Genomic DNA, 12946 nt, shown 5'->3' with positions numbered 1-12946 from the left:
TTGGGTGACAATTCAAAAAGGAGTAGGCAGGTGTCTCTGACCTTTCCCAAGGTCAACTGACGACTGCCCCGCCCCCACCCCCACCTTCCTTCCTTCCTGGCTCTCATACGCGGCGTAAAACGCCGTGACGGCCTGAAAAGCAACCCCCCTCCCACTCCCCCGTTGCTCCTTGCCATTTTATTTACCATCAGTCACCGTGATCCGCGCCTGCCCAAATAGGTGCTCTGACAGGCTGTCGGGCGGGATCAGGGAGGCCGAGCGTAGTTGTACTTTAAGCCCCCAAACCGCCTCCCCTGACGCTCTTCCTCGCGCATTTTTCCCCTCACGCTGAATGCTGTAACGCTGAGTCATAGCTGCCAACCGACACTAGTACGGCACCAGGACAAACAACGCTTCCTCTGACACGGACTAATGAAAGCGAGCGCTGGACAGACATGATGCACACGTGCACAAATGCAACATACGTACAGGCAAGGGCCATTGTGTCTTTCCTCTACTGGATAAAATGGTTCTCTGGTGTGCGCATGTGACTGGAAACAGTAGCATGCAAATCAATCAACAGTCGAGTTTGACTTCCCGGAGTACATTTTCTTAACAAATGTGTTCAGGCTTAGATTTGGAGCAAAAATGCAAATAGGCACCCATGTGAGCCCGAAGAGTAAAGAGTCCACTGCAAGAATATAACTAGCCTTAAAAAAAACAAGAAAGAGAAATGAAATCAGCAATATTTTACTTGGAAAAGCAAAATTAGCTGCCGATAAAAGAAGAATAACTGACTATTGGTTGGTCAGTTGATAAGTCAACATCGCTGATCTCAATACCCGCCACCGACTTTTTGAAACAAATGTATTCTTTTCTTCTTTGAAGATAAACTTACTCATAGCAAGTAATCAAATATCGCTAACACAATAGAATACCATTCATCCATCCATTTTCCGATCCGCTTTATCCTCACAAGGGTCGTGGGGGGGGGGGTGCTGGAGCCTATCCCAGCCGTCTTCGGGTAGTAGGCGGGGGACACATCGCAGGGCACACAGAGACGAACAACCATTCGCACTCACGCTCACACCTCGGGACAATTTTGAGCGTTCAATCAGCCTGCCGTGCCTGTTTTTGAAATGTGGGAGGAAACCGGAGTACCCAGAGAAAACCCACGCAAGCACGGGGAGAACATGCAAACTCCACACAAGGAAGGCCGGAGCCAGGATCAAACCCACTAACTCTGCACTGTGAGGTCGACGTGCTAACCACTTGGCGGGCCGCCCACAATTGAATACCACAATACTTTAAAGTAGTTAATGTATCAAGCAAGTGACATACTTAGGCTTGCAAAAGAAATATCTTTGTCCAAGTTTAGTACACATACGTCATATCCTGTATGAACCTTATTACAACTACAATTTTACTATTTGACATCCGTTGCAGGTCGATCATTGTATACGTTGTGAAAAACTACAAACGTTCTTCCACAGAAACTAGAAGCAGAGATATCATGGTTAAAAAAAAAGCCATTTCTGCCTTGATTTGAGATATTTCATGTTCGATTTTAGTTTTTGAGGTGTAGATCTCACCCCTGTCATTTCTGAAATTGCAGAGCATGTATAGAAGTGACGTTTGGGTAAGCAAACTCAAAAATGCAAAACAAACTTTGTCTTCCCTCCCTGGGAGATGCTCTCAAGCTCCTCCAAATGATGGATGCAAACAACCCAGAGTTTCTAATGCATGCAGAGCTGGGACACTCGATGACTCCAGCAATCTAAGATGGCCACTGCCGAGCCTCGTTTGTCCTCTGTTCGGCCTACCTGGTCCCACCAGCCGATGAGCCACGGCCTAGAGCAGGTCTCGCAGAACAGGTCAACCAAGGGGGTCCTGCGTTGCGCCGTCGTCCCACCCCCCTCCAGGATCCCTCCGGCCGCCTCACCGAGGTCCAGCTCTGCCCCTGCCCTCCCCTGCAGCAGGCTGTAGCTGGAGGAGCGGGACAGCCGGTAGCCCCCCGGCACGGGTGAGGGACAGGGGGACGGCGTGGGGTCAATGGCCTCCACCACACCCATGCTGAGGGTGACGGGGGGCTTGGGCCGGTGGCACAGGCAGGAGGTGCGGAAGTGGAGCGGGGTGGGAGCACTGCAGGTGCCCCATTGGCATGAGGGTGTCGTCAGAGTGCGCGGGGAGAGGCCAGGGCACTCCAGAGTGAAGGCTGCCCCGAGAGGGGGTAAAGGAACGGGGGGGAAGGAGGGGGGTGGGGGCAAGGGAAGGGTGCCGACTATCCTGGCCTACATGCAGCACCCCAAAGTGGCCCACCAAGAGACGGCTCCAGCTTCACTTGCGAGCTAAAGACGCGGGGGCCCAGGAGCCCCTCCTGGATCTGGAATCTGCGGAGACTACATCTCATCCCATTTGGTGATCGGGCTGACCCGAATGTAGAGCCACCGCAGGATCAAGGGAGATGGGAGCGGAGAGAGGGAAGATGGAGGTAAACAGAGAGGGTCCGTCTGAAGGGCACCGAGACGAGCCTGGAGACCAAGATGTAGCCGAGGATAGAGAGACGGGCAGGATGAGGGAAGCTCGACTGACATAAAAAGAAGACGGTCAGACGACGGAAGTAGACGAGACGGGCAGGCGCCGCAGGACGACCCGGGTATTCAACAATGGAGGCAAGGGGAGCAGCGAGAACATGGGGAAGATGGCAAGATGAGAGAAGAAACACAGATGGGGGGGAAAAGAAATCCTGGGACGGTTCTTTCTAGCCGTGGTTTGGAAAAACAGACTCCGTCTCCCTGCGTCGACCGCCCCTCCCCCACGGTACGGCTCCGAGAGGGCCAGACCAGTCCTCGTATGAGTGGATCAACCCCGTCTGTCCCCCGAGTCGAGCTCAACGACCCGCTCCGTGTCACTCCGAGCTCACAGGATGCCGGAGAGCGAAACCCGCCCGCCTTCAGCAGCCACTTCTCCTCCTCCTTCCGATGCCGTCTCCTCTGGCACCTCTTATTTCCCCGGGATGCCGTAGACTGGCTCTCGCAAGCTAATCAGGTGGTGTGGCTGCACGCGCATGCACGTGCGTGCCTGCGCCTGCTGCCTTCTGCTGGAGGCCTCAGTGCGCCTGCGCGGCGAGACGGCGTGTACGTCTGTCAAGAATATGCCCGTGTGTGTGTGTGTGAGAGAGTGAGAGACTGAGTGGGAAGACAGTAATCAAGTGTCTCCATGTTGGATCTCTGTAGGTCGCTTGCAACGCAAAGCCTCCGTTTCACCCCCTTGAGACGTTTTGACACAAAACAACACCCAACCAAATCCTCATTGTTCATCTACAGAGCTGAGCATGTAAAAAAAAAGATGAGCAAGAGGAGAGATGATGTTCCACAGAAAAAAAAAACGGTGCCTGTTGCTTTAAGATGCAACACTACTACAAGAGCGTTGCCTGCGATGTCATTGGATGCCACCCGGACCACATGGCTTGCGGTCAGAATGGCGAGCCAATGACGAAAAGGCAGAGGCAGAGCCTGCTGCCGTTCGATAGCAACCAAGGTTACAGAGGAGACATCAGCATCAGGACCACTACACCCCTCCCACCGCGCATAAAGCATGTCCTCACCACCCACAGGCTGTCACTAAGTCCGCTCTCGCTGGCCTGCGCACGCACGCTCAAGACGCTGCGTACACATATTGTCATGAGGGCGCAGCAAAGCATGATTATGCGCGATGCCACACATAAGAGCTGTGATTCCAAGCTACTGATGTGTAGTGACAGGCAGAGCAATAAAATGCTCTTCCATGGCGGAAGGTGTGTAACCCATCAGATTTTTCAAATGCAAAATGTGTGCCTTGGCTCAATCACAATTGGGAAATACAGTATATATTTATCTATCTATCTATCTATCTATCTATCTGCGGTGTTGCTTTCAGGGACAGTTTGTCAACAGCCATTGTTTTACATGCCTTTCAATCCATCTATCCCTCCATCTATCTGCTTATTTATCCATAGATCCATCCAGCCATCCATCCTTGCAACATGATGCACAAGTGGTTAGCTCATCTGCCTCACAGTTCTTGTCTTTTGGATTTGAATTGCGGGTGTTCAAGCTTCGACCAGCAATCCAAAAGTAATTAAAATTATTCAAGTTACATGACTTTAATATTATGATACTTGGATAATATTGCTAAATTCATTTTAGAACACGTAACAAACGAACTGTATGTCGAACGAGTTGTTGGTCAGTACTGGAAGTTTGTGCAGTGTTTGGTTTGTGTACAGGGGGGCAGACAGGCACCTTGTTGGAGGCCATCTCGCTGACCGATCGGTGGGTCTGAATAGTCTCCAGCTGGTCCAGACACCAATCCAACTCTTCAAGTGTCTCCCGAGCCATCTGCTGGTATGTCTCCTCTGGGAGAGGGAAATACACAATTTAACCAAGCACAACCGTATACACACACACACACACACACACACACACACACACACACACATATATATATATATATATATATATATATATCTATCCCAGTACACAGTATCCTGTGTACTTTTACTGATTTTTTTTTTGTATTTGCATTTTTGTTCATATAAATAATGTTACCAATGTACACATTTATTTTTATATTATTATTATTATTATTATTATTATTATTATTATGATTATTCCTTAATTGATTATTATTTTTACATGACTTGGGATGAAACAATCTTACCAGAGAGGGTTGCTTGAGGAACGGTGGGTTGACTTGTGACGGGCGACCTCCTGTGGACAAAAATATAATGACATCAGAAGCAGAACCGCACGCTGCTGCCCCCTGTCGATCTTTGACACACTTTTCACCGTGAGGACAACCAACGCTTTGGACACTGGGGCTGGCTGCGAAATATTTCCACGTATGGAATTCAGTCCTACTTCGTGTAGGCACAAAACGGCGGTAACCATGCATTCAATTGCTGAATTGTGACTTAAGATTTCATGTGCTCTCCCCCTCAGCCCCAAAATACATCTAAAAATGTGTGTTATGCTTGAAATAATCCCCCAAAAAGTCAAAAGTGTGTACCGTGCTGTTTGCTGCAAATAGCCTTCATCGTTAAGCAACGAGGCGGCAGGCATTTTAAGGACACCGCTGCATAATTATAGAATGCTGATCATTCTGCTGCATTGCTTTATATATCATATTGATGTGGAGGCTGAAGGACTGCCAAAAACCAATCGGCTTGTGTCTATACTGCATCACAAAAAAAGAGCATCCTTTTTAGAGTTATTGACCATGTCGTTACACGAGACGCCAAGGATAGAAAAGTGTGCCAACCGCTGAGGCGGAGAAGCATCGAATAAAGCTGGATACACCATGCTGATAACCGATTCGATTTGGAGACCGATTCGCCACTTTCGATCAAAATCAGCAATGACTTGATTGATGTCTCTGTAAAATTAGGCTCGGTGATTCCACTAATGAGTTTGACCAAGCCACGGACTCCGCGTCGGTAATGTGATACGGAGGGATAGCCGGCTAATAGTGTGTAAACGTACCAATATTTGAGCATTTGCCCGCTTTTACCTCAAAGCTTTTACAAAGGCCCGATTATCTTGAGCTAAAGTTGTTATGTGCTGCTTAAATAGAATTTAAGAGCGCCAAAATGATGATAGGCATATGCGGTGCCCAATGAGGCTGCAAACGAAAACACACGAGGCCAGGATGAGCGTAATTATTGGGGGCGAGGCGACATGATACTGACTTGTTCGTGGGTGTGGTGACATTGGCGAGGATGGTGAAGTTGCTTCTTACAGATCGTAGACTGGCCAACACCTGAGGAAGGCGGGAGAGGTGAGACAACAGTAATGAGACAACTTATTGACAACAAGTGGCATGCTTTTGAAATATCGGCAACACACCTGAGCGAAAGGGGTGACAATCATGTCTTCAGCGTGCCTGTGGATGAACAGTGTTTAAAAAAAAAAAATGTCTGTGGCTTTCCATGAAGATCGGAGCACTTCTTAAGCATCCAATCGAATTGCTCCGATGTCTTTGCCGCTCACAGCCTCGTGCCGTTAACACTCAATCATCGCCACTGACGGGTCGAGACGTCAAAGATTCATTTTAGCCGAGCTGCATCGAATTAGTTACAGTTATTGGACGATTCATCAGCGCGTAGCGCCTGCTGGATTTGTGGCCACTGTTAGAAACGTCATCAATTCAGATTTCTCTTTGGAGGTTAAGTGGGACAAAGTTGGGAGCACGGCAACAAATGTGACGGATCCGGGTTGATGTCTGCGTTGCCTACCCCTCGCTGTTGATGGAGGAGTTGCGTGACATGGTTTTGGGGGATGTGTCGTAGTCGGAGTCAGAGCGGTACAGGAAGGACTCCCTGCGCTGGCTCTGGGGGAAGGAAGGGTGCAGCACCAAGCCCGGACTCGCCTGCGAATCCATGGGACTGCGTCCCGGCGACGGGCCATTCTCCGAATCGAAGCTGGAGGGGGAGGAGGAGGAGGATGGAAAATGTGAAGATGTGAACCCGTTTGATCGTGACACCAAGTTGCGACACGATGAAAGCGTCGCATTTCGTCTGCGCGTGTGAGTGGGGGGAAAAAAAAGATATGACACGCGCAGCTCGCAGCTGTTGGATGGCACGCCGCCACGAGGCTGCTGGAAATGACGCTTTACTGACACATTATATTCGCCGGCAAAATTAGATGCATCAATCCAGCTTCGCGCCAAAGACATACTGTTCCAAAGATGGCGCTTTTATGCTCCTTCGACACTGAGCGCACCTTCACAATCAACAGGAGCTGCTTCAAAAATCGTGTCTGTACAAAGATCATGAAAAAGAAGATTTTTAGGCCTATAGAGGCTCTTCCTTTACGTGGTGTTTATATATATCCATCCATTTTCCGATCCGCTTATCCTCACAATGGTCGCGGGGGGTGCTGGAGCCTATCCCGGCCGTCTTCGGGCAGTAGGCGGGGGACACCCTGAACCGGTTGCCAGCCAATCGCAGGGCACACGGAGACGAACAACCATCCGCGCTCACGCTCACACCTATGGGACAATTTAGAGTGTTCAATCAGCCTGCCATGCGTGTTTTTGGAATGTGGGAGAATACCGGAATACCCGGAGAAAACCCACACAGGCCCGGGGAGAACATGCAAACTCCACACAGGAAGGCCGGAGCCGGGATCGAACCCACGACCTCTGCACTGTGAGGTCGACGCACTGGGCCGCCCTAATAATAAGAATATATATGTGTGTGTGTGTGTGTGTGTGTGTGTGTGTGTGTGTGTACCAAAATATGATTCCTTACAGTGGTGACTGGCATGGTAACACTTTTTATCTTGAATACAGAATTCATGAGGTTAATGAGGGGTATTTAACAAACTTCTCACATCAACAGCCATAAAGGGCATGACTGAAATATGCCCAATTTTTATTACCGGTAAAAAAAAAAAATCAGTTGAACTTCGGTACAAAATGGCGATGAAAGCCATCCATAAAGTCCGTCTCGATAACTACACTGTGCCTCTCCCAAACACGGGACCCCAATGTAGGAAAATTGGTCAAAGGGTGACACCTTTGCAAACTTTGCAGTGTAAAAATCTTCAAACCTATGCAACGGAAAAAGTCTATCCGCAAAAAAAAAAAAACAAAACAACAAAAAAAAACTAAGGACAGAACGACTTGAGGTCAAAGGTTTGCACCAAATGGCTTGGTAAATCATTAACATTGCTGTTTATCCTTCATATGAAAACTAAAGAAGTTGACGAATGACATCACAGAAAGTTCGGGATATTCTGCGTTCAGATTAAATTTCATTTATTTTGTGCAGATGCAGAACTGCGCTGCGGGGTAATGCCGTGCATCTGTGTGCCAGTTTTTGTGCATTTTGTTTCTTTCGACATTGTTACTTTTCACTTGTTCGGCTGTGTCGTCAAAAGTGGCTTGCAGTTCGATGAGGCCGCTATTCATTGCCTTGGCAGCTGCGTGGGTTGCATTCAGGGACACCTTGTAAACGAAGGTGAATGAGTTCTTTCTGTCTTTCTGTGCTGTATTGGTGAAGCGTTCGGGGGAGTTGACGTTAGTATCGGGTGCCACAAACGATGGGATCACAAAATTTTGTTTTTGTTTGAAGCAGCGGCTGTGCGGAGCGACAGTTCGCCACATTCAATTGTGGCCTGTAATGTGCGTGCCGCGTTCTTATGCATAGTGACAGAGGCGCCACATAACTGAAATGCCTTGTGTTAAGGGCTACGATACTCGGATGTTAAAATGTCAGTCCTATCAAGTTGTTGCTAAAATAAAAATGTACAAACAAAAGTGAAACGTATGCTATGTTCATTCAAGAAAAGTTTGTGTTTCGTTTTTTTTTTTTTTTTTTTTTTAAACAATGAATATCGAATCCAGTCCCATCACAATTGCAAAGTGTGATGACGTGATCAATTAGGTCAAAGTCAAATCAACGTCACAAAGTAGTAGAATGCGATTTCCAAATCGCAAAAGGCTGCAATGTGGAAAAAGGAAAACACTTTCATTTCAGCCGAGTGTTTGCGCCGTTGAGGGAGTGAACACAGCATGTGAAGAGGGAAAAAAAAAATCACATATTAAATCACAATCATGTTAGTGAAGGAAGGGGAGAATCGAAATCAGTGTCAATGCTCATTTGTCAGTTCTTGTTTTCGTCCATGGTCCGGAAAAAAGTGGAATCCTTCCAAAACACATTCAGAGAGACTGGAAGAGTCACAGAAAGGCCCTGAAGTGTGAATTTAAAAAATAAATAAATAAAAGCTTTCATTAATTTTGCGATTCATCTCCTTATTATGGAACACCAAGACTCATTTTTTGGATATTTGCATTTCACAAGTTTGGAGAAGGTCAAATAAAGTTTTAATGTAAAGTATGTTCATGCTGAAAATTCATCCGAAGTCCGATATCCCCAACATTTGGTGAGTAGACGAAAAGCCACTGAAATTTAGAGTTGCAAAGAGCACAGTAAAAAAAATTTTTTAACCCTTTCAGGGACAGTGATGACTACAGTGGACAGCCGACCATGTCATCAGGTTACAAGGTGCATGAAAGGGTTAAATGCATGCGTTTGTATTCAGTCTTCAAAACAGCGACTAATTCATACAGTCAAGCCATTCTCCAGATGCAGCGTCGTACCTGCAGTGACACTGTGACGAACGTCTGCGCTCTTGAATGCTGCGGTTCAATTTCAGGAGGCGGAACAAGGTGGAGCCTATGGGTCCCCGAGAATGCTCGCCCGGTGACACGACGGGCGAGGTGAGCGAGCTGGCCGGAGCGGGAGGCCCCTCCGGACCGTCCCATAACGTCAACTGTCGCGTCAGCTTCTTCTGAGTCATCACCGCCCCAGGCTCCGCTTGAAAATGTCCGTCCTGTCCTCTACCGACCCTCCCGAACTACCTGGCCCTTTGACTTCAACACCGGCGGATCAAATAACAAGGCCCCGTTCCTCCCTTTGGTCCCGCTCGGCCGCATGCCATCCGAGTCAAAGTGCATCAACATGCATATCCCTGCGCTCGGATCCTCAGGCCTCAGATGCTTCAAATCCTTCCCCTCCCCTCCTCACTTTGTTCTTGAGATTTATGCAGGTCTCCTTAATCCGTGCATGCGTCGGGGTCGTTTCAGGTCTGACGGTTAAAAGGAACGAAGGCAACCGCGACCAGAACGCAGCCCCTCCCTTGCCTATTTTTTTTCTCCTAATTAATCAACTTCACGCCCTTCAAATGAATATCTCTCTAACTCGGTTTGTCTGCCCCCCGCCCCTCGCTCTTCACCTCCTTCCCCCTCCGCGGCCCCGCGAGCATGTGCTCTCAATGTCCTTATCTCACGGCTCACAGTCGCTCTGCAGCAACAGGAAAGCTGATCAGTAACAGACCACAGGCAACGCAACAACACTCACTGTCTGCGTGTGTGCAATGAGGATTTGCAAGAAAGAGCACCACCCAGAAAGACCCCCCCCCAAACCCCCCGCCTCCTACCAAAAAAAAAAAAAAAAAAAAGTTTGGAAGGCAACGGTTGACTCACGACCCCCCCGTGCGCCAGTGTTTACACGTTCCACTAAAAGGCCGCGCGTGGTGGCGCAGAGTGGGGGTGGCGGGGTTTGCGGCCAAAACATTTCGTGTTTTGACACCAACATCCTTGCTCGGAAGCAACGCTTTGGCTGGCCTTTAGATGGGAACAGACACAACGTCGACTTAATCATCATCTCGGCCAAGCAACAATTAGACCATGAAATAGCTTTTTCTACCAAGGTGCAGGCGGGTCAAGCACAACTAATTCAGCGATGACATCAGAGATAGGAATATTCGACAAACCCGCGGGGCTCGAGGGTGGTTTTTCACACTTTACACGGCCGGATGTTAAAAACGCAGCGTTATTTTGTCGTGTTTTACCAGAAGGGTGTTGAGCTGCTGGCGGAACGAGCTGAGCTGTTATTTGTTACGTCAATAACAGGAGCCCGCATTGATTGTTATTAGCAACACCGCCGGGTACTTTGGGATTGCTTCATTGGGGAAAACGGTAACGACGCATTTCTCGAGGAAGCTCGGCGTGCAGCGTCGTAAGGCATTCTTAAACCTTTCAAGGACGGCGGTTACTAGAGTGGACAGCTGACCATGTTATCGGGTTACAGGATATGAAAATCATACCCCCAAACCACAGCGAAAATCGATCAGGATGGGCTTCCGAGAATCGGAGGCCTGTTTCCGTCAGACTCTGGGTTGACAAAACACATACTAATTGCAATTGTAAATATTATTATATAACGGGGTTAGCATTGACGGATGTCAGCGCCAACGGTTTTATAACCAGATTGAAAAGGGAAAAAAAAAAAAAAACAATAGCAGTGCATAATCATTCAGAATCGTCTTTGAGAGACTGATCATCAGGAGGAAAAAGACTCATACAGTCGTACCTCGGTTTTCCACCATAATCCGTTCCAGAAGGCTGTTCGAAAACCGATTTGTTCGAAAACCGAAACCACGCTCTTTTTTTTAAAAAAAAATCTTTATTGAACACGTCTGTTCACAATGGAACACTGCACAAGGAAGCATCACTTCCTCGTGTAAGGAAGGCAAGAGGAGTCAAGTGACACATTCAAGTGCACTCAATTTGTTCGAGAACCGAAATTCGGTCATCATCCAAGGCATAAAAAACTCGAGATTTTTGGTCGAAAACCGATTTGGTCGAGAACAAAGACGTTCGAAAACTGAGGTTTGACTGTATATGAATAATTATCTGTATGTCTACTAGTATACACCACGACATGAGCCTCATGGCCCGGCCGAACTCCCGTCTTGACCAAACCACACATGAGGATTTCCGATCATGATTATTGAGCATGCTTAACATTTCCGATGGTTGGACCGATTTTTTTAAACAGATAGGAAAGTAAAATGTACTGATGACACACCCCCGCGCCTCTGGATAATCGCTCAGGATCAACTTTACAGCCATCAATCGGGCCTTCGTTGACTTTGATCATAAGGGGAGAAATAATCTGTACGTGCTTAAGTGAGCGCTCACTTCTTCAAACTCACACATTTCAAAAAGAACAACAACAAAGTGGGGAAAAAAAAATGTCAGGAATCATCACGCTCATGATAGTTGGTATTGTGATTTGCAGAGAGCTGACAATTATTCCATCATGTGTCAAATAGTGAGCCGGGACTGCATAATAGCTGATGAAAGCTGGCAAAGTGACTCATGCCCATCAAGAGAGGGAGGAGGAAGAAGAAAAAAAAAAAACCACCCCCATGTTGGACTCTTTGTATCGGGTGTGTTTTCATGTTTTCAGTCACGCTGCAGCAGACAGACACGTACGCTCGCGCCTGACGCAAGGTGGCGATAAGCCACGGCCGTGGGCAGCTGGCTTGGCGCGCGAGGAGCATTTCAAGCGGCGAAATGATGATCAGAGGCTTTCGGCAGGACGCTGATTTGTGCCAGTTGAGCTGCTCCTTCTTGATGGGAGATAGCAAAGTGTCGGCGCTGGGTGGCGGAGGAGCATATTAACTCTCACTGCTGGACAACGCCTGAGGTGATGAATGTTAGTTTAAAAAAAAAAAAAAAAAACACACACAAAAAAAAAAAACATTCGTGGCGGAGGGATGCATGCAATCGCTGACGTGGAACTTGATTAGAGCAGCATCTACACTCCAGGACCTCAACCAAGGAAAATGCAGCATAAAAATTCACCTGAACTTGGAAGACTTTAGCAAATGTTGTGAGACTTGAGCAGGAGTGCCAAACTGATTTTTGTGTACCATATTTTCCGCACTAAAAGGCGCACCTAAAAGCCTTCCATTTTCTTAAAAGCTCACAGCGCGTTTTAAAAACCGATGCGCCTTGTGTATGGTCATTATGGTAATATTTCAACTCCAAAATGGCTCCTTGCTGGAGACATGCTTACGTGCTTACGTTTGGCTGGCATTTCCTTGAGCGTAGCTCCATCTAGTGGATGCATTGTAGATTGCGTCTTATAAAGTGGTGCGTCCAATGTATTTAAAAAAAAAAAAAAAAAAATTATAAAATAGGCCATTCATTGAAGGTGCACCTCATAATCCAGTGCGCCTTTTAGTGTGGAAAATACGGTAAATGGCACTATAAATACATTGGGACTTTTATTTTGAAACGGGTATAGTACTTTTGAAACAGAATTATTCTTCACTTAGAATTTTTTAAATTTATTTGACATCTTTTTTATTTTTAAAAAAATGTAGCATCAAAAATGCTCACAATGTCTCAATGTTATAAAAAAATGAAGATGTTCAGTTGTGGTCCAGATTTTAGCAAGCAGCAAGAAATAGATCCGCGTGATTTGCTTTACCAAGCCACAAAAAAAAAATAAGCAGGTGGGCTTTCGAATAACAAAGGTCCCTCAGCAGACCACGTGATGTGGTCGTACCCGACTGGAATAGAGTACTGCAAGAAAAACTCAAAATAATTCTTACACATCTACAGAGGT

The 12946-nt window shown here is 47.2% G+C and overlaps 1 protein-coding gene across 3 annotated transcripts in view; it reads right to left on the bottom strand.

Moving 5' to 3' along the window:
- pde4a (phosphodiesterase 4A, cAMP-specific) overlaps positions 1-12946 on the bottom strand; it is a 52891-nt gene that overhangs the window by 8809 nt on the left and 31136 nt on the right. Inside the window, exons 1-6 of one of the 3 annotated variants that reach the window (XM_019875798.1) lie at positions 9124-9872; positions 6254-6439; positions 5865-5901; positions 5708-5778; positions 4681-4730; positions 4263-4375 (exon numbers count right to left, since the gene is read on the bottom strand). In XM_019875798.1, coding sequence (XP_019731357.1) covers positions 4263-4375; positions 4681-4730; positions 5708-5778; positions 5865-5901; positions 6254-6439; positions 9124-9323 — 657 coding nt within the window. In that variant the 5' untranslated portion in view covers positions 9324-9872. Of the gene's footprint in view, positions 1-1802; positions 3782-4262; positions 4376-4680; positions 4731-5707; positions 5779-5864; positions 5902-6253; positions 6440-9123; positions 9873-12946 lie in introns of those variants that run through there. The other 2 variants (XM_019875797.1, XM_019875799.1) reach the window with 2 other exon arrangements.

The sequence above is a fragment of the Hippocampus comes genome, unplaced genomic scaffold (assembly GCF_001891065.2).
Source record: "Hippocampus comes isolate QL1 unplaced genomic scaffold, H_comes_QL1_v1.1 scaffold93, whole genome shotgun sequence".
In the NCBI taxonomy this organism is placed as follows: domain Eukaryota; kingdom Metazoa; phylum Chordata; class Actinopteri; order Syngnathiformes; family Syngnathidae; genus Hippocampus; species Hippocampus comes.
This window is presented reverse-complemented; position numbering and strand designations above follow the sequence as displayed.